Source organism: Artemia franciscana, chromosome 10 (assembly GCF_032884065.1).
Source record: "Artemia franciscana chromosome 10, ASM3288406v1, whole genome shotgun sequence".
In the NCBI taxonomy this organism is placed as follows: domain Eukaryota; kingdom Metazoa; phylum Arthropoda; class Branchiopoda; order Anostraca; family Artemiidae; genus Artemia; species Artemia franciscana.
In genome coordinates, this window is record NC_088872.1 from 47126680 (window position 1) to 47147360 (window position 20681).

The 20681-nt window shown below is 34.0% G+C and overlaps 1 protein-coding gene and 1 long non-coding RNA gene across 3 annotated transcripts in view; one reads left to right on the forward strand and one right to left on the reverse strand.

The window, feature by feature from the left end:
• LOC136032278 (uncharacterized) overlaps positions 1-11117 on the reverse strand; it is a 42039-nt gene extending 30922 nt beyond the window's left edge. The window contains exon 1 of the long non-coding RNA XR_010618698.1: positions 10989-11117. This is a non-coding gene — a long non-coding RNA (uncharacterized LOC136032278). The remainder of the gene's footprint in view (positions 1-10988) is intronic.
• The window catches only part of LOC136032277 (early growth response protein 3-like), a 113295-nt gene that overhangs the window by 88403 nt on the left and 4211 nt on the right, over positions 1-20681 (forward strand). The window contains exon 4 of one of the 2 annotated variants that reach the window (XM_065712540.1): positions 11185-11244. In XM_065712540.1, the coding sequence (XP_065568612.1) occupies positions 11185-11244 (60 nt within the window). Of the gene's footprint in view, positions 1-9948; positions 10023-11184; positions 11245-20681 lie in introns of those variants that run through there. The other variant, XM_065712541.1, reaches the window with a different exon arrangement.

Here is a 20681-nt window from a genome sequence, read left to right on the forward strand (position 1 = left end):
CATGTCGAAATTTTGACTCGACAGTATTTTGGCTCTAATGAGATCGAAATCACCTATGTTATCGAACAGTGTGTTCAATTACCTTAAAAGAGCAGACTCGACACAATCACCTCTAAGAAAAAAAATATGGTATTGGGTTTTTATTGGCATAAACTAAAGAAGTTTTTGTATTTGGAAAGAGCTCAAAAAGCAAATTTGTCTACATGTATTTGCTGTCCTCAAAATTCTTTCCTTTTTTGAAATTTTTGGCTACTGTTAGAACGGGTAGCTTTTTACTTACAACATGTTACCACGGACTGTTTGACGTGGTAATTCTCTCTTTGATAGTCAACACGCTAGCATTGACTGCCATAGTAAAGAACAGTTCGTCCCCCATGCACTATTTTTATTCTTTAGACTACTGTTAGAACGGGTAGCTTTTTACTTACAAAATGTTACCACGGACTGTTTGACGTGGTAATTCTCTCTTTGATAGTCAACACACTAGCATTGACTGCCATAGTAAAGAACAGTTCGTCCCCCATGCACTATTTTTATTCTTTAGACTTCAATATAAAGAACTGGAAATCTTGGGAAGTTGAGGTCAGACTCATTCGATCTTTAATTAGCGCTTCGAGTGACATTTTAAGCGGCTGAAAACTGTTGAAGGGCAACCAGTCCCCATACCCCTTTTGGTACCCAGGCACCCCTTAGTCATACCCCTTTTGGTACCCAGGCACCCCTTAGTCATAATGTGCCATTGAATAAAATTGTCAACGTAGCCATTTTAACTTAAAGGGTAGAAAGTACAAAAATATGACTTGAGAGGCATTGTAATATATTTGGCCCCAAAAGACAAGGACCGTAATTTATTGAAATAACACGTTTCAAAACAATCGCTTTTATCTACAAAGCAATTGTTTTGAAACGTTCAAAACAATTGCTTTATTGATAATTTTGAGTTGAAAGGTGGGAATATTATACCTCGCTGAAATTAATATCATTCAAATATCTTGCTACACATAATCTTAGAGCACCGTGACCCCATCTCCTGCCCCCAATCCTTCTCTCTAGCCTTAACAAATATAAACATTTGATACTTTCAAATCGATAGTGTTCAAGAATAATTTAGGGAATAGTCTTAAATGATCGGGTGACTGTCCTATATCAAAACATGACGCGTGCATATTTTACGCATAATATTGGATTTTCCTCGGAGTTGGTTTTAAGTGTTTTGAAATTGCAACTTCAGCCCGGCTACCTCTCTGTTGGTTTATCCTTAGTTATAGCATTTAATGCTTAAAATTTATTTCTACTTCAATGTCATATTTACTATTAGAAATGGTAATCAAAAATGTGACTTTTGGAAATAGTCTTTGCAATAAAATTAATAGGGATCCATGTTTATTTTTCAAGAGGGGGTACTTACAACCCCAAGAAGCTTGATTGCAATTAAGAAAGTGCTGGCGTTTAGAATGCGTGGCATTCTTAGATTTCATTCTTCTGAAATTACAACCTTGAAAAGTATAACTTTCCAGGGATTCAAGGTGTTTGATTTTTATTTTTTTTATTTTTTTTTTTTTTTTTTTTTTTTTTTTTTTTTTTCAATTCATCTTGTTATTCAGCAAAAAATGTATGTTGGCACGTTTTTTATTTTTTTTTTTTTTAACTTCAAAGGTCAAAATACAATAAACAGAAAGTCCCACTCGAAAAGGTTTCCATGGTTCTTCCATGGCTCCATGGCCTAATCTATATTTGATTTGTCACCAATCAAAGTTTTGGCATTTTGTGGAGCTTGGGGTGTTTCAAATGTATTATGAAGCTGTCTTACACAATAGAAAGTCTTGGGTTTCTAAAGACAGCTGCTCATGAGAACGTGTTTCTACCGACGACAGATTAACTTTTGCGTAGCTGCACGGGAGAAATAGATCGGGATAAATATTTTTTATTTTTTTGAATGCTCTTTTCTTCCCGTCTTTTGTCGCTCCAGATGTCAAAAACCCGTGAAAACGGTTTTTACTCGTGTAGATACTATATCGTTGCCTAGATTAATACTGGTAAACACACTAATCATACCTGTTCCCACCCCGATGCCACCCACTTTGTTCAATCTACTAACGATAAACAGAGCTATTTAATGCCCTCTAAGTTACCTCGTTTTTCCGGCTTTTTTAAAAAGTAGTTCATACTGTTTTTATTAGACAAATTTAAGCAATATTGCGATTTTAACATCATGGTCATCTAGATCGGGAAGTGGTACATACAGTTATATATATATATATATATATATATATATATATATATATATATATATATATATATATATATATATATATATATATATATATATATATATATATACTAGCTTAAGAACGTAGAGTAGATGGAAAATTTTGAAATTCACCATTGGATTCCGGTGGGGGTGCCTTTTTTTGGGAGGGCGGCAAGGGAGCTGTTGCCCCCAAGAATTTGGAGAAAAATATTATTATATAGTTTATGCCCCTTGACTATCGGGGTATAAACCCTTCTTCCCCCTACCCCCCCATTAAAAAAAGAAGCTACGCCTCTGGACAGCGCGTGTGAAGATGGGGGCGGGGTCCAATCTTGACTCAAAATATAAATTTTTTTAGATACTAGCTTTCAGCAGAGAACAGCTGCAACTGCGCGGATCTTTTAAAAATTGGGTCGAGAAAAGGCTCAAGCGCAAAATAAACCCTCTGATAGGTTATACTAAGTTATTTTCTATCAAAGTTTTTTTTTTACTATAATTTTACACACTATCAAAGTACGTTAATTACTATTTCTGACGCTCCTAATGTGTGCAGATTGCGATTGTCTCATTCCTGGCTTTGGCAGTGCACAATGTCAAGCTTAACCATAATTGTGCATATATGTGATGTTCAACTGCTTACATGTTAATCCTGAAAATAATCTTTTTGTTTATTAGCTTTCTCATATTTTTTTTTAGTGTTTGTTTGTTTAGATTTAGGTCAGACAGTTATCTTCTCAGTATAAAACAAGGTAAGAAGATTAATATAGGGAAAAACAGAAGACGAGCATAAGACGAAAACAACTGCTTGTGTTTTTACAGTCAAACGTAAAATAGTATCTTAATGAAACATGGGCCATTTGATCATAACGGGTCTTTAAACACTATCTTTACCATTGATAATATTAAGATCGTTGTTTTTTATTCTCTAGCCCAACTACCCGTTTTTAGGCCGTTTTTAGGAGAGGGGCTAGGGGGCTTGAATCCCTCCCTCCGAACTTTCGTCCGACTCGTAAAAACGTAACAAAAAGGAACATCAACATTTATTTTTTGTAACCCCTCCCCTCAAAAAACCTTTTGTAAACCCATCCCCCTCCCGAAATCCCTTGCGAGCCTGGGTAAGACCCTGTTCTTAACATGTGCATTATTGTAGTGGCGTCGCATTAGATAATTAGGTCATTCCCATTGATTTATACAAGGTCTATAAGAATATAATATTATATTTGAATGGTGGATTTTTTCTTAGCTGACCAACCATGGACCATTTTACATATTCCATAACGTAAGGAAGTGCCAAAACAAGTCCATTTGAGGATTCGTCTCTCAGTATTTAAAATAGAACTAAATAATCAATGCACCATTTCTTTGCTATAAATATTTGAAATAGTTCTGTATTTAAAACAAGATCATGAAATAATATATTTTGATTTTAGACGGTCAACAAACGACTACCATATTTGGGGTCACCATTTAATGGAAGTTATAGGCCAATATCAAACTTGAACTCAATATTGTATTAATAAAATATAAAACCCTCTAGATTATAGCAGAAAAATATGAAGGAATTTATTATAGAGGAAATACCCTTTCCAAAAAGGAAATGAAAAAAAAATCTGCGAAATATGTAGAAAATACAAGAAATGTTATTGCAAACCATGGGCATTTTGGTTTTATGGAGGGACGCGGTGAAACATACACCTTGTTGTGGTGTATGAACATACTCCTATTCCTGGACCTCATTTCCTCTGGAGTCATGAGTGAAATTAAATAAAAAAAAAACAAGTTTTCTTTTAACTGGAAGAAAGGAGGGACATTAAAACTTCAAACAAACAGGAATTATTCTGTATATGAAAGGGGCTGTCCCCTCCTCAACGACCCGTTCTTTACGCTAAAGTTTTTATTGTTTTAAAAATGGAACTGTGACAAAGAATCAAAATGAAACCGGTTTTCTCGGACCTAAAATTCTTGAGTGTGTTCTGAATAATTAACAAGTACCGAGAATAGAGCTTGCTTCCTGGGGATGGGGTTCAAGGTTAAATAACGCAGGTTCAGGCATGTACTTTTAATTTTTCCGTATAAGTCCTCAGGACTAAGTTTCCTTTCCCTGGTGGCAAGCATATCTACATAGCCACTTTCATTATATTACCAATAATCAGTATTCCTGAGTGTATGCCTATGAACGTCTTTTCTATAGGTGATGCGATAAAAAAAGAAGATAATAATAACCTGTATGTTTACTGAGAAAAGAGTACGTGTTAATTATCAGCTAGCGCTAGTTAGAGGCAGCTAGCTTTGCCATTAGCGCGCCGGAAATTTATTAAGCTTAGTCTCAGGACAATGGATTGTACTTTGTCCTTAAAAGAATTTTTCTGCATCTACAGTGTTTTATATGCCATCATCATCCAGAGAAGACATATTTAAGAGTATATCAGGCTATCACAGCCAAGAAACAGAGAGTTTTCTAGTAAAAGAAGTATTATGACTCGAAAAATTGTTGTCCTTTTTACTGGCTTGAAATTTCATACAGAAGAGCCAATCCGGTGGAATTTAACTTTTTATTGGTTTTCCTGGCTTGAAATTTCTCGCTGGATGCCTTAAAACAGACAAGTTTTTTAAATGACAGGGTTAATTGTGTTTGGAAATCGTAAATAAAATGCGTCATTGACGTAAATCAATGAAATTAGAGCAACTTTCTACCATGGAGGTATAGAGAAGTAGTATCTCTTTTGTTGGCTTTTGTCATGTTGGAGTTCAAAGCCAACCTTGTTTTCTAGGGACGATGGAAGTTTTTTCTTTTTATAGACCAAATACATATTTTAAAGGAGAAGGAAGGGGGTAATTGCCTTCCAACTTTTTCAAGGAATCACTGGAACCAAAAATTCCTTGCTGCAAGAACGGAGCGAATTCAAACCAAAGTATATGATTTACCCATCGCTGTCTTCCTATTCACGAGACTACATATCGTCAGTCGGTTATCAAAAGGATGTATCTCCATAATTGTAAATTTTCAGAAGAGCAGAAAAAAAGCTTCACAACTTTTCTATTTCCCGTCCGGTAACCGTAATACAAAAGCGGATTGATATGTATTGATCTTACAGACGATTAAATTGAAAAAACAAGTTTTTTAACTGCAAGTAAGGACCGACATTAAAACTTAAACCGAACAGAAATTATTTCTTTTATGAAAGGGGTTGTCACCTCCTCAACGCCTCGCTCTTTATGCTAAAGTTTGACTCCTTCTCACAGCTCTACTTTTTAAAATAATAAAATCAATACGATCACCCCTAGGGAAAAGAAAAAAAAAACAAACAAAAAAACAAATAAACACGCATCCGTGATCTTTCCTCTGGGAAAAAATACAAAATTCCAGACTTTTGTAGATAGGAGCTTGAAACTTCTACAGTAGGGTTCTCTGATACGCTGAATCTGATGGTTTGATTTTCGATAAGATTCTTTGACTTTTAGGGGGTGTTTCCTCTATTTTCTAAAATAAGGCCAATTTTCTCAGGCTCGTAACTTTTGATGGGTAAAACTGAAATTGATGAAACTTATATATTTAGAATCAGCGTAAAAATGCAATTCTTTTGATGAAACTATTGGTAACAGAATTCCATTTTTTAGATTTTCAGTTACTATTGAGCCGGATCACTCCATACTACAGTTGGTTACCACGAACTGTTTGATATATTTCGCAAGCTAGACTTGTATGGCTTATTGTATATTTTTCAGCTTTTTTGTATATATTTTATCACAGTTCATGGGCTTAGTTTGGAAACTCTGTAACTTAAGCTGAAGCACATCTCAATAAAGAAATTCTTCGCAATAACTGCTTTAACTCAATTTTTGTTCTTTTTGCTGGCTTTTAAATTTCATAAGAAAACATATTTTGTGTTCTTTTTACTGCCTTGAAGAAGGGCTAGGCCTAACCATCTGACTCCTTGATCAGTCTAGTCACAGGTTTAAAATGGCGGAGTAATTTATCTCTCCATAAATGAGGAATAATGTTATTGGCGAAAGGAAATACGCTAGAGAGATAAGCCAATAGATTTTAGGCACATATTTTAACATGAAAGTATAGGGTCTTAATTTCTCTTAATGTTCATCATTTTGTCGGACTTTACAACAGTGTTCAAGCTGACCATATGAATAAGGAGAACGGCATTTACCTGATAAAGTAGAATTTAGCACAGTGACCCAAATTTATCACTTTTACCGGACATGTCTCCGTTTCTTAGAAGCCTGTAAAGGGCATTGTAGCATAATTCCAGCTCCACTGGGTTTTTTTTCCGTATCATAGCGTAGATGAGATTTTTCTCAAGTGGGACCGTGAAGAGGACTTGTTCCATGTCAACTTAGATCGTTATAGTAATGCAATAAGAAGTTTGCGATGGGGAAAGGTCAGCGCAGTGTTTAGTGGGTGGTTTTTAGCCAAAATAATGAGAACACTGATTTTCCAAAGAACTGACAACACTGATTCAAAACTCAAAACAGAGTTCATTATTTCTACGCACAAATGTACCCAAAAACTTTTCATTATTTAACGATTTTTTGCTTTGAAATGCGAGTTGAACTACACATTGTTTTAGAAAGCTTGTCCGTTCGCCAAATAAAATTGTGACCCAACTACAAAAGTAAAAATAAACTCGTAACTAATTCGGTAATGTCATTCCCCAGCTAATTGAACGTTTTCGTTCGTCATTATGGCGAATGAAAAATTGTTATTCACTTAATTTTGCCAGGTAGACTGGTAGCAATTTATCTATATTCTATTTTGCAACGCAACGTCTCATTAGCAGATTTATTACTGGTAATAACAGAAGCATAAGCTTATTATTACAACCTGTTCATACAAAAGACACGCAAATATAGCGTTTCAGCTTTTGAAATATATTGCACAACACCCTTTGCTGTTTTCTTTTTCATGTTTTCTTTACATGACTCTTTTCTTATTTTTAATAAGAAACACATTTTCTAATTGAAATTTTTCTTTTTCATCTTCTCTTTCCACGACTCTTTTCTTCCTCTATTACTCTATACTTGCTCCTTATCTTTCTAGTAAGAAATATATTTTCTAATTGAAATGGTATTTTCTGATTTCTAATTGGAATACATTGTACAACACAACTTTCTGTTTTCTAATTGAATTTTTTCTTTTTCATCTTCTCTTTACACGACTCTTTTCTTCCTCTATTACTCTATCCTTGCTCTTTATCTTTCTAGTAAGAATATATTTTCTAACTGAAATGGTATTTTCTGATTTCTAATTGGAATACATTGTACAACACAACTTGCTGTTTTTCGTTTTCATTTTCTCTTTGCCCAACTCTTTTCTCGCTTATTACCCTTTTCTTATTCTTTTCTTCTTCCTAATAAGAAAACATATTTTCTAATTGAAATAATACTTTCCTATTTCTAATTGAAATATATTGTGCATCACCCTATGCTGTTTTTGTCTTTCATCTTCTCTTTACACGACTCTTTTCTTACTGTTTTTCTTATTTATAATAAGAAACATATTTTATAATTGAAATAGTATTTTCTAATTTCTAATTGAAATGTATTGCATAACACCCTTTTTTGTTTTTCTTTTTCATCTTTTCTTTACACGACTCTTTTCTTACTTTGTTATTTTCTAACTGAAATGGTATCTTCTTATTTCAATTTAGAATAGGTTGCACAACACAACTTGCTGTTTTTCATTTTCCCTTTTCCCGACTCTTTTCTAACTTATTACTTTTTTCTTCATCCGACTAAGAAATATATTTTGTAATCAAAACAATATTCTCTTATTTCTAATTGAAATACATTTCACAGCACCTTTTGTTGTTGTTCTTCCTCATCTTTTCTTTATATGACTCAATTCTTACTTTTATTACTCTTTTCTCATTTCTGATAAGAAATATATTTTCTAACTGAAATAATATTTTCTTATTTTTAATTGAAATATATTTTATGATACCCTTTGCTGTTTTCTTCATCATTTTCTCTTTATACGACTCTTTTCTTACTTTATTAGCCTTTTCTTATTTCTAATAAGAAATATATTTTCTAATTGAAATAAAAATTTCTTGTTTCTAATTGGAATTTATTGTGCAACACCCTTTGCTGTTTTCCTTTTTCATCTTCTCTTTACATAACTCTTTTCTTAACTTGTTACCCTTTTCATATTTCTAATAAGAAATATATTTTCCAATTGACATTATTTTTTTTTAGTAATTACAATGTATCGCAAAACACACTTTGCGGTTTTTATTTTTCGTATTCTCTTTTTACGACCCTTTTCTCATTTTTATTGCTCTTCTCTTATTTCTTTTCCTATTTCTAATAAGAAATATATTTTCTAATTGAAATAATATTTTTAATTTCTAGTTAGAATCAATTGCACATCTTGCTGTTTTTCTTTTTCACACAACTATTTTCTTACTTTATTACTCTTATCTTACTCTTTTTCTTATTTCTAATAAGAAACCTATTTTCTAATTTCTAATTGAAATATATTGTAAAACACCCCTTACTGTTTTTTTTTCTTCATTTTCTCTTTATACGATTCTCTTTTACACTGCAACTGATATGAATTTTGAAATTATTCCTGGAGCTGTCAAGTTCCATTTCTGTGAATGTGAGGCAAAGAGAATTCACGTAAAAATAAGTCGCGTCTGGTTGTTAGTTTTCCAAATAACTCGCTAGGTTCTTAGAATTCCCTATTTAGAGGTAATTTATTCTTTTTGTGAGTAGATAAAAAAAAAAGTTTCAGTAAAAAGTAAAGTTTTGTGTTAAAACTTAAAATGATAAGCATGTATCATTAATTTTGTAAGTTTTTACAATAATTGGCGCCACAGTAGGTGGCATATGGCACCATAAATGTCACTTCTTATTGCCATCTCCGGAGTACAAGACTAAGAATCATACAGGAATCAATGCCCATAGAAATATTTTCTTTTTTAAAAAGGAAACTCATAAGAAGTAAGCATAAAGAGCAATAGATTTTAGGATTTAAAATTTAGTGCACCATTTCGCGACTTTCTAAGATCATTACTTCTATGCGATGAAGATGGGATTAAATATGGTGGGCACATCGCTTTAACTAGATCTACTCTATTGTAGAGGCTTGGTAAAATGTTGCGGAACTAACATGTAAAATTGAGGCATTTGAAAAACAAATACAAAGCTGGTTTGCATTTAATGTACCAATCATCTACCGAGAAAAAAATATTACCCGAGTTGATCTTTTGCTTAAATGCGCTTGAGCATGAAGAATCATTAAAGGACATTTTAGAAAAAAAAATGTCATATTGGCCTCTAAAACAGAACGATGTGCCACTTATTTATTGTATAAAACAAAATAAACTCATAGCCAGTGTCTAACGACAAACGTTTATATGTCCAGGGTAAACATTCATAAGACTATAAAGGCAATGGTAGGTTTGACAACAGTGCAAAATAGTCTCTCAGCTACCAAAAAGGATTGCTTGACATTGAAAAAATATTAACTCTCATTGATTTTTTTTTTACAAGTTAAAAAGGTTTTAGCTGATTTTTTGAAGTTTTAGTAACATGGCAGGTTTTGGACAGGAACTGAACAACGATCTACTCAAATGCTATATTTTTGCGTAAAAATCGATATGAGTATCCTGTAGGCTCTAAAGCCAGACTGTAAATAAAAAAAACTTTTTGTAGTAAAGACTGCTGGTCTTTTCCAGGTTGTTCCAAAGTCTACACAAAAAGTTCTCATCTTAAAGCACACTTAAAACACAATTAAAGCACAAGTCTTTTTCTGTGAAAACAGCTAGTTCTCAACTAAAATGAATAATTAGTGTCCTGTCAGAATCAGTCTCAAACGTAGCATTCTTTCGGCAAGAAAAAACAAAAGAAATATTTTGGTGCAAACCGAAACTTTAAATACCCAATTTTTATTTTTCACTCTTTTGTGGCCGAATATAAAGGGGAGTAACGGGAGCCTAGTTAAAGAGAAAGGAAAAAATAAGATTTTTTCAGAACTCGAAAGTCTTCTGAAAGAACATTAACTTTCATTGCTTTACTGTTTTCTGCCAAGATTCTGAATTTATCATTTAATGTTGTTAAGTTTACCTTTTTACATTAGGAAATGACCAATTCTGTTTACAGACCAACAGCAACCCAGATAACAAACATGAAAAAAAGATTTCTAGGTAATAATTACTTATAATTACTATAGGCATAAATTACTTTTTGTTTGCCCTTTTCTCTGGAAACATGCTTCATTTGCTCTGATGCCAACTTAGCACTAAAGAGCAATACTAGATGGCAGGTATGACTAGATGACATGAGCCCAAAAACGATAGTGTCCGAATAAATAGTGTCCTGTCAGAACCAGTCTCAAACGTAGCATTCTTTCGGCAAGAAAAAACAAAAGAAATATTTTGGTGCAAACCGAAACTTTAAATACCCAATTTTTATTTTTCACTCTTTTGTGGCCGAATATAAAGGGGAGTAACGGGAGCCTAGTTAAAGAGAAAAAGAAAAAAATAAGATTTTTTCAGAACTCGAAAGTCTTCTGAAAGAACATTAACTCTCATTGCTTTACTGTTTTCTGCCAAGATTCTGAATTTATCAGTTAATGTTGTTAAGTTTACCTTTTTACATTAGGAAATGACCAATTCTGTTTACAGACCAACAGCAACCCAGATAACAAACATGAAAAAAAGATCTCTAGGTAATAATTACTTATAATTACTATATAATTACAATAGGCACAACTTACTTTTTGTTCGCCCTTTTCTCTGGAAACATGCTTCATTTGCTCTGATGCCAACTTAGCACTAAAGAGCAACACTAGATGGCAGATATGACTAGATGACATGAGCCAAAAACGATATGAGCCCTTTGGCCTGTAGACACTAAAATCAGACTGTAAATAAAAAAAAACTTGTGTATTAAAATCTGCTTGTCTTTTCCAGGTTGTTCCAAAGTCTATACAAAAAGTTCGCATCTTAAAGCACACCAAAGAATTCACACAGGTAAGGCTATTTTATAAAAAATAAATGGATAGGCTAATTAATAGCATTGATTTAGTTATTCTTCCAATGCTGGGATTAAGTGAACTTGAAAACATCGAGGTTCAAAATTGAAGTTAGGGTAGCCTTCTGTCTCTCAATTCTCTAGAGACCGTTGATTGTCAAAAACCCTTCAAATAGCACTTATTCATTGGTGGAAATAGCAGGTTACTTATACCAGCTTTTCAATCTGGTCTCTAGGGGTGTTATCGGTGATCTGGAACGATTCTTTCTGGCAAAAAGCTTGTAAAAATATCAGATAGCTGAAAATATTCTATAGGACTGTTCAAAAACAGGAAAATACATCGAAAAATGGTTGCAATCATCTTACAGGTTATTGTCTTCTGCTCATGATAGTACCGATTTTATTCCAAAAGCAATATCCTTCATAGAGTACACTTGTGAAAAAGAGCTAGACATTTTCTAAGGTTTTTAAGCAATTAGAGGAAATAGAGCAAAATCCGAGCAAACATTTTTTTGCATCTTCAAGAAGCTACGGCCTGATATTAAAAGCGGTATCTTCCGCCAAGTACTTTTTGAGTACTTTTTAACTACGAATTTTCAATTTTAACATTGGGTTTTCGAGTTCCATCAGTTCATTTAATCACGGCCTTAAGCCAAACATGTAGCAACACTGTATAGAACATGCCTCTGTAGGATTTGGCCAAATCGGTTGAAAATAATTCTCTCTTCTTGACTAATTTTTGATAAAAGCTTTATATACATCCCTTCGTTTTGGGTGCAACGGTATAATCAAATACACGCGTTGTTGAGACTTCAGACAAATTTAATCAACGATAAAGTCGTTAAGATTTCAGACAATTTAATCAGACACAAAAAATACTCAATTCCAAGAATTAATGTCAAAGGGCACATCCTATTATCTAAAATTACAGTGAAAATGACAATTTATGAAAAAAATCATTTGGTAGAAGGAAACTTTTAATCGACTATATTTCACTTTCACTTGCTTTAAAATACGTCATGCATTGGGTGAGGGATAGGGGGCGTCTTTTGGATCGCTGGAGCCCAAACATAATCCTAGATTCGTATAAGCCTTAATTCGGCTATGGAAAATTTCATTTAAGCAATATTCTGTCGTTTCTATTAAATTTTTATTGCATTGGATTTGGAATATGCTTTACATTGGCGTACACATTGAAATAGTGAAAGAGAGGGAACAGGGGGACTCTTTTTGATAGCCAGAGCCCAATAAGCTGTTAAATTTTCTATTAGGTCATGATCCCAGCTATACCAGTAACTTAGTAAACAGTGAGACATGGCCCAAGGGAAGCAACAGTTAAAAACTGTGATTGAGAAGAAATTATGTTGTGCAAAGAATTTCACATTGATAAAGTTTTTGACTATTTAAAAAGGGGCCCGACCCTGCAAACTGGTGTCAGTTCGAAAAAGCCTACCGCTGCAATTGCCATAGTGAAAAAGCCCTAACCAAGGTTTTACAGTTTCCCATCTCAGAAATGAAAGAAAAATGCACTTGTGTATAGTAATAATACGGCATGTTTTTTTATTCTTCTATGATATTTTTTCTGATACGCGACACAATATGGTAGCAAAAAGGATACATCCTAAGGGCGATGGTTGCAGCCTTCGGCTTGGTTGAGGTCATTTTTAGTGTAATTTGAATTTGCATTTGTACGACTTGAAGCAAAAAAGGAGGCTGATCCCCCAGACACCTCAAAATTCTGGATCCACCGTTAGGTAGCATCAGAAAGAGTAATATCATAAATATATTTTGTTTGTTTCATTATACTAAATATAGTTGTTTAGTTCATTTGGACCTGGGTCGGATAAGCGCTAACCTGTCAACGCTTCGATTTTGCGATTTGAAATCATTCTATGGGATTGTTTTCTAGTGGCTTCAAAAAAAAAAAGTTTCTTCAAAACAACCTTGATTAGAATTGTTTATCACCTCCCTTAGCATCCCCCAAAACTAGCATCTTTCAAGTAGTTGCTTGCTCCTTACTGATAGCCTACTATATTATGGAAGAAACCTCCTATTAAAGTAATGTTTGAACGTTTCAAATAGTTTGTGGTAACGAACTGTAGTAAGGAGCGATCCGGCTCAATAGTAAATGAAACTTTAAAAAATTGGATTTCGATACTAATAAATACATAAAAAGAATCAGATTTTTGTGCTGATTTAAAATATACAAGTTTCATCAAATTTAGTCTTACTTATCAAAAGTTACGAGCCCGAGAAAATTTGCCTTATTTTGGAAAATCGGAGGAAACACCCCCTAAAAGTCACAGAATCTTAACGAAAATCACACCATCACATTTAGCGTATCAAAGAACCCTATTGTAGAATTTTCAAGCTCCTATCAATGAAAATGTGGAATTTCGTATTTTTTGCCAGAAGACCGATCACGGGTGCGTGTTTATTATTTTTTTTTTCTTTTCTCCAAGGGTGATCATATCAACCCAGTGGTCCTAGAATGTTGTGAGAGGGTTCACTCTAACAGAAATTAAAAGTTCTAGTGCCCTTTTAAAGTGACCAAAAATATTGGAGGGCACCTAGACCCCCTCCTACGCTCATTTTTTCCCAAAGTCAACGGGTCAAAATTCTTAGATAGCCATTTTGTTCAGAATAGTCGGAAAACCTATTAAATATATCTTGGGGGACGACTTATTCCCTCAAAGTCCCCAGGGGAGGGGCTACAAGTTACAAACTTTGACCAGTGTTTACATACAGTGATGGTTATTGGGAAGTGTACAGACGTTTTCAGGGTTTTTTTCTTGGATAGGGAGGGAATTGAGGGGAGGGGGTTACATAGGAGGAGATAATTTCCATGAAGGGGACGCGAGATTTTCTAATATTATTTAAAACAAAAAAACAATGAAAAGATAAATAAGAAAAAGTTTTTTCAGCTAAAAGTAAGGAGCAGCATTAAAACAAAACGAACGAAAATCATTACGCATGTGAGGGGTTCATCTCCTCCTAAATATCTGCTTTTTACGATAAAGTATTTTTAGTGATTTCAACTATTTCTTCTACGGCCTTTGTGATCCAGGGGTCATTCTTAAAGAATGGGGACAAAATTTAAGCTTTAGTGTAAAGAGCAAGGTATTAAAGAGGAGGCAAGGCCCCTCATATAACTAAGAAAAAACCATTTAGCCAAAAAAAAAATGCAAATTTCGTTCTAAGTATTCATATGTGGAGAGCCAAAATCAAAACATGCATTAATTCAAAAACGTTCAGAAATTAAATCAAGAAAACAAGTTTTTTCAAACAGTTCGTGGTAACGACCCGGCTCAATAGTAACCAAAACTCTAAAAAATGGAATTTTGATACCAATAGCTACATCAAAAGAATCGCATTTTAATGCTGGTTTTAAATATAGAAGTTTCATCAAGTTTAGTCTTACCCATTAAAAGTTACGAGCTTGAGAAAATTTGCGTTATTTTAGAAAATAGGGGGAAACGCCCCCTAAAAGTCATAGAATCTTAACGAAAATCACACCATCAGATTCAGCGTATCAGAGAACCCTACTGCAGAAGTTTCAAGCTCCTATCTACAAAAATGTGGAATTTTTTATTTTTTGCCAGAAGGCAGATCACGGATGCGTGTTTATTTGTTTTTTTTTTTTTTTTTTTTTTTTTTTTTTTTTTTTTTTTTTTTTTTTTTTTTTTTTTTCCAGGGGTGATCGTATCGACCCAGTTGTCCTAGAATGTTGCAAGAGGGCTCATTCTAAGTTCTAGTGCCCTTTTTAAGTGACAAAAAAAATTGGAGGGCACCTAGGCCCCCTCCCACGCTAATTATTTTCCCAAAGTCAACGGATCAAAATTCTGAGATAGCCATTTTATTCAGCGTAGTCGAAAAACCTTATAACTATGTCTTTGGGGACGACTTACTCCCCCACAGTCCCCGTGGGAGGGGCAACAAGTTACAAACTTTGACCTGTGCTTACATATAGTAATGGTTATTGGAAAGTATACAGGCGTTTTCAGGAGGATTTTTTTGGTTTGGGGGAGGGGTTGAGAAGAGGGGATATGCTGGGGAAACTTTCCTTAGAGAATTTGTAATGGGAGAAGAAAATTTCCATGAAGGGAGAGCAGGATATAGGCTACTAGCATTATTAAAAAAAAAAAACAATCAAAAAATAAAAGTGAAAAAGCTTTTTCAGCTGGAAGTAAGGAACAGCAATAAAACTTAAAACAAACAGAAATTATTACCCATATGAGGGGCTCACCTCCTTCTAATACCTCGCTCTTTACGCTAAAGTATTTTCAGTAATTTCAACTACTTATTCTACGGCTTTTGTGATTCAGGGGGTCATTCTTAATGAATTGGGATAAAATTTAAGCTTTAGTGTAAAGAGCGAGGAACTGACGATGGGGCGAATCCCCTCATATATGTAATAAAAACATGAGAATACAAAAGTTCTTTACGTAAGCTAATTTATAAGTTACGTAAATCTTTTACCAATAAAAAGATTCGTAAAAAATTAAAAGTTCTAGTTGCCTTTTTAATTAACCAAAAAATCGGGGGGCAACTAGGTTTCGTCCCCCGCTCTTTTTTTCTCAAAATCATTCGATCAAAATTATGAGAAAGCCATTAAGCCAAAAAAAAATATGCAAATTTCGTTTTGATTATTCCTCTGCGGAGAGCCAAAATCAAAACATGCATTGATTCAAGAACGTTCAGAAATTAAATAAAAAAAACAAGTTTTTTTTAACTGAAAGTAAGGAGCGACATTAAAACTTAAAACGCACAGAAATTACTTCGTATATGAAAGAGGCTGCTTCCTCATCAACGCCCCGCTCTTTACGCTAAAGTTTTTTACTGTTTTAAAAAGAAGAATTGAGAGAAAGAGTCAAACTTTAGCGTAAAGAGCGAGGCGTTGATGAGGAAGCAGCCTCTTTCATATACGAAGTAATTTCTGTGTGTTTTAAGTTTTAATGTCGCTCCTTACTTTCAGTTAAAAAAAAACTTGTTTTTTTTATTTAATAACTGAAAGGAAGGAGCGACATTAAAACTTAAAACGAACAGAAATTACTCCGAATATGAAAGGGGCTGTTCCCTCCTCAACACCCCGATCTTTACGGTAAAGTTTTTCACTGTTTTAAAAAGTAGATTTGAGAGAAAGAGCCAAACTTTAGGGTAAAGAGCGGGGCGTTGAGGAGGGAGCCTAAAGCCCCCTTTACCCTAAAGTTTGGCTCTTTCTCTCAAATCTACTTTTTAAAACAGTGAAAAACTTTACCGTAAAGATCGGGGTGTTGAGTTAACTAAGAAAAAACCATTTAGCCAAAAAAAAATGCAAATTTCGTTCTAAGTATTCATATGTGGAGAGCCAAAATCAAAACATGCATTAATTCAAAAACGTTCAGAAATTAAATTAAAAAAACAAGTGTTTTTAACTGAGAGTAACGAGCGACATTAAAACTTAAAACGAACAGAAATTACTCCGTATATGAAAGGGGCTGCTCCCTCCTCAACGCCCCGCTCTTTACCCTAAATTTTGGCTCTTTCTCTCAAATCTAATTTTTAAAACAGTGAAAAACTTTACCGTAAAGATCGGGGTGTTGAGGAGGGAACAGCCCCTTTCATATACGGAGTAATTTCTGTTCGTTTTAAGTTTTAATGTCGCTCGTTACTCTCAGTTAAAAACACTTGTTTTTTTAATTTAATTAAGTTTTATAAGTTATATAATTAAGTATTTCTAGAAATATCTAGTAATCCATTCATAGTTGGTATGCAATAATGCAGTAAAATAAATTACCTCTCGGAATGAATTGAGTCAGTGAAGTGAAATTTAGAAACAATTTTTGTGCTGCCGCTAGAAATTTTACACATAATAATGCTCCCGATTAGATTTCTGAAATTTGATCCAAAATCTGGGGTTTTAATTAGAGCCCGATGGATGAAACGAAAACTAATGCAACATTTTGCATTTTTAGATAAAGGGGCATAAGAACTGCGACAAGAGGTTCTCAGACATGATGAATATGATGGTATAATGTTCATCAAGGTGGCTGAACTTTTGGAACAACAGTTTCCTCTTTTTCCCAAAGTGGACAACTTTTCTACTCAAACTACTTTTAACGATTAATTTAAGCTTCAAAGACTCTTCACAATTCATTTTTTCTACACTTTTATGAGTTTTTAAGAAGTATAAATATTCTCATACTTTTTCATCGACCCGAAGGTAATAAAATTCTAGGTGTTTTATCAATCTGTTATCTTAATAGGATTCAATCGTGTCTCCCCGCCACAATTCTATTCTTCTAACCTCTTCTAGGGTTTTATGCTTGACAAAATCTTTGACAATATTTCAAATAAAAGGGGGAAGGACATAACGCTGCTACACACCGCATTTCATTAGGAATCAAACGACTAGCCAGTTAACTTCTTTACTGATCCTTCATTGATTCCAAAGAGAGCGTCAATGACTATAATATCCTTAATTAGAGGTTTATGTAAAGGAAAGACTTAGATAGTTTCTTGTCTACCCACCGAGTCAAAAGCCCACTCATAATAAGTAGGTAGAGTCACGAATGCAATGGATAATGAAAATCTGAAAGTTGTTTCGATCACAGTTAATACACTAACAACTTTGTTTATTTAACAATATACTTTGCTAAAACAGCTAAGTCCGCCTATCAGTATATACAGATCTTAAGTACTACAGCATCAGCATCATAGTGATTAGTACCTTTGTCACTACGAACTCGAGATAAAAGTTAGTCGTAATTTACTACTAATTTGAGGCTGGACTTATTCACCTGCCCTCGTATTTTAAACACCAAGATTTGTTAACATTTTTATACACAGACATTACTATCGTCTGATACTCGGACCTTCTCGGGACATTCCAGGTTCTCAGTCTATCTTAAGATAAACTTAAGTTAATACTATCTAACAATACAATACTATCTATCTTAAGTTAAGTTAAGTTATCTTAAGTTAACAATACTATCTATCTTAAGTTAAACTTACATCACCACTGAAAATTAAACTGTCATTCTTACGGAATCGAGGCTTAGAGATGTCTGGTGCAATATTTTTTGTTACTAAATATTTTCATTATATAAAATTTTAAATTTTAAAGCAAAACTGTACCTATTTCCTGTTATTTTAGCACTGTTTTCTTTGCTGTATCCTGTTCTCTGTTTCTCTGACACATGAATAAAAATAGTTGCTATTATTAATTTTTCTGACAGAATTTCTGGAAGTACTCCTCCGCCAAAAATATTACTCCTAACTTATAATAGCTTAGGTTTGAATTTTTCTTTTTCTGTATTTCTTGTGCCTATTTTTCTAAAATTTTTTAAATATTTTGTTTCTGATTATCCAGCACCACAACGCGGGTTCATTTATAACAGTCTCTCCATTTCTGAGGGGTTGATCACACTACGTCACCGGGTACACCTCTCGAAGTTCCACTTCTTCCATCACCCAGGATATACTTCATCATGCGAAATCTTTCCCAGTCGTTCGGGGAACAATTTTCACCATCTGCGGCTCAGTTCTACCATACAAGACACACACCTCGTACAGAATTTTTTAGGCGGGCAGCCCCTTATATAACTGGAAAATCAATTTTTATTAAAATCAATTTTTATTTAAAGAAAAGTAATTATTTTTTAAGAAAAATTAATTTACGTTAAATGATATTTCTGACTTAAATAAAATATATTTATTTATTTAATGTTAAACTTATATATTATATTTATTATATTATCATTATGTTTATTATTATATATTACTATATTTATTCTTATATATTATTATATTTATTATTTATTAAATAGGAATGGGGCCACAATTAGTGATAAGGAAAGAGTTAAAGAGAGATGGGCGGAACATTTTGAGAATGTGCTAAACCGAGATACAGGTGCAGGAAAAGATATAGATGAAAATGAATAAGTTTGTGATACCTTGGATGTGAAGGAAGATTTGTTTTGTGAGGAGGAATTAGCGACAGTAATAAAAGGATTAAAAAATAATAAGGCACCAGGTGCTGACAGTGTGATGAATGAGTTTCTTAAATATGGTGGCTCGGAGGTTAGAAATAAGCTGGACTTTTGGAAAATGGGAAGCATCTAATGATTTTAAGAAAACCTTAATGAAACTACTATACAAGAAAGGTGACAAGAGTGAATGTCGTAATTATTGAGGCATTAGTCTGGTCTCTGTAGGTAGCAAATTACTTAGTAATATGATACTTTTTAGACTGAGAGATGCTGTCGACAAAGTGTTAAGAGAAGAAGAGTGTGGTTTTGGAAAAGAAAGAGGATGTGTTGACCAAGTTTTCACTCTTAGGTTAATATTGAGAAGTCCCTTCGTTGTCAAACACATTTGTTCCTTAGTTTTATCGATTATGAGCAAGCATTCGATTCTGTTGATAGAAGAGCTTTAGCAAAGGTCTTATTCTTATATGGTATACCAGACAAATACATCAAAGTGATTTGTGCTATGTTCGAGAATAATACTGCTTCGGTTAAGGTAGGAAATGAGGTTAGCAACTGGTTTTGTGTTAAATCAGGATTTAAGCAGGATTGTGTTTTATCCCCTTTTGTATGGATCATTTTGATGGACTTCGTCTTAAGGAGCACAGGAAAGGCAATTGGAGATCACGGAATCAAATGGGGAGGAAAAACTCTTCTGGACTTAGATTATGCTGATGATTTAAGCATTCTGGATGAAAGTGTGAGCAAAATGAATGAATTTTTAGAGGTTTTGCGAGTTCAGGGTGCTAGAATAGGTTGGAAAATTAATGGTAAGAAAACTACGTCACTAAGGCTAGGAATAAGTGAAGATGAAAAGGTGAAGTCGGGTAACGAAAAGATTGATCAGGTGGGCAGTTTCACCTACCCTGGTAGTATTATAAGTAAAGACGGTGGGAGCAGTGAAGGTGTTAAAAGCAGAAGAGCTAAGGTGTTTTTTCACAGTTAAAAAAGGTTCGGAAGAATAGGAAGATAAGTCTGCAAACCAAGATTAGAGTATTGGAAGCAACACTGATGACAGTGGTCAAATATGGCTCTGAAGCATGGACGCTCCAAAAAACGGACGATAATTTACTAGATCTTTCCAGAGAAATTGCCTACGGGTTGTTCTGGGTACCCGGCTGACTGACTGTATTTCAAACAGTAGGTTGTACGAAAAATATGGTTCCATCCCGCTTTCTAGGGCTATAATGAAAGAAAGGTTGAGATGGCTAGGCCACGTTCTGCGGATGAAGGATGACAGATTGCCGAAGATTGTCCTTTTTGGCCAAACGTCTGGGGTTACACGGAAAGCAGGTCGTCCTTATCTGGGGGGGGGAGGATGTCATAAAGAAAGATTTAAAGGAAATGGGAACTTCCTGGGAAGGTGTAAAGAGGGAGGCCTTAAATAGATTAGGTTGGAGGTGGATCGTGCGTAGCTGTGTTTGCCTCAG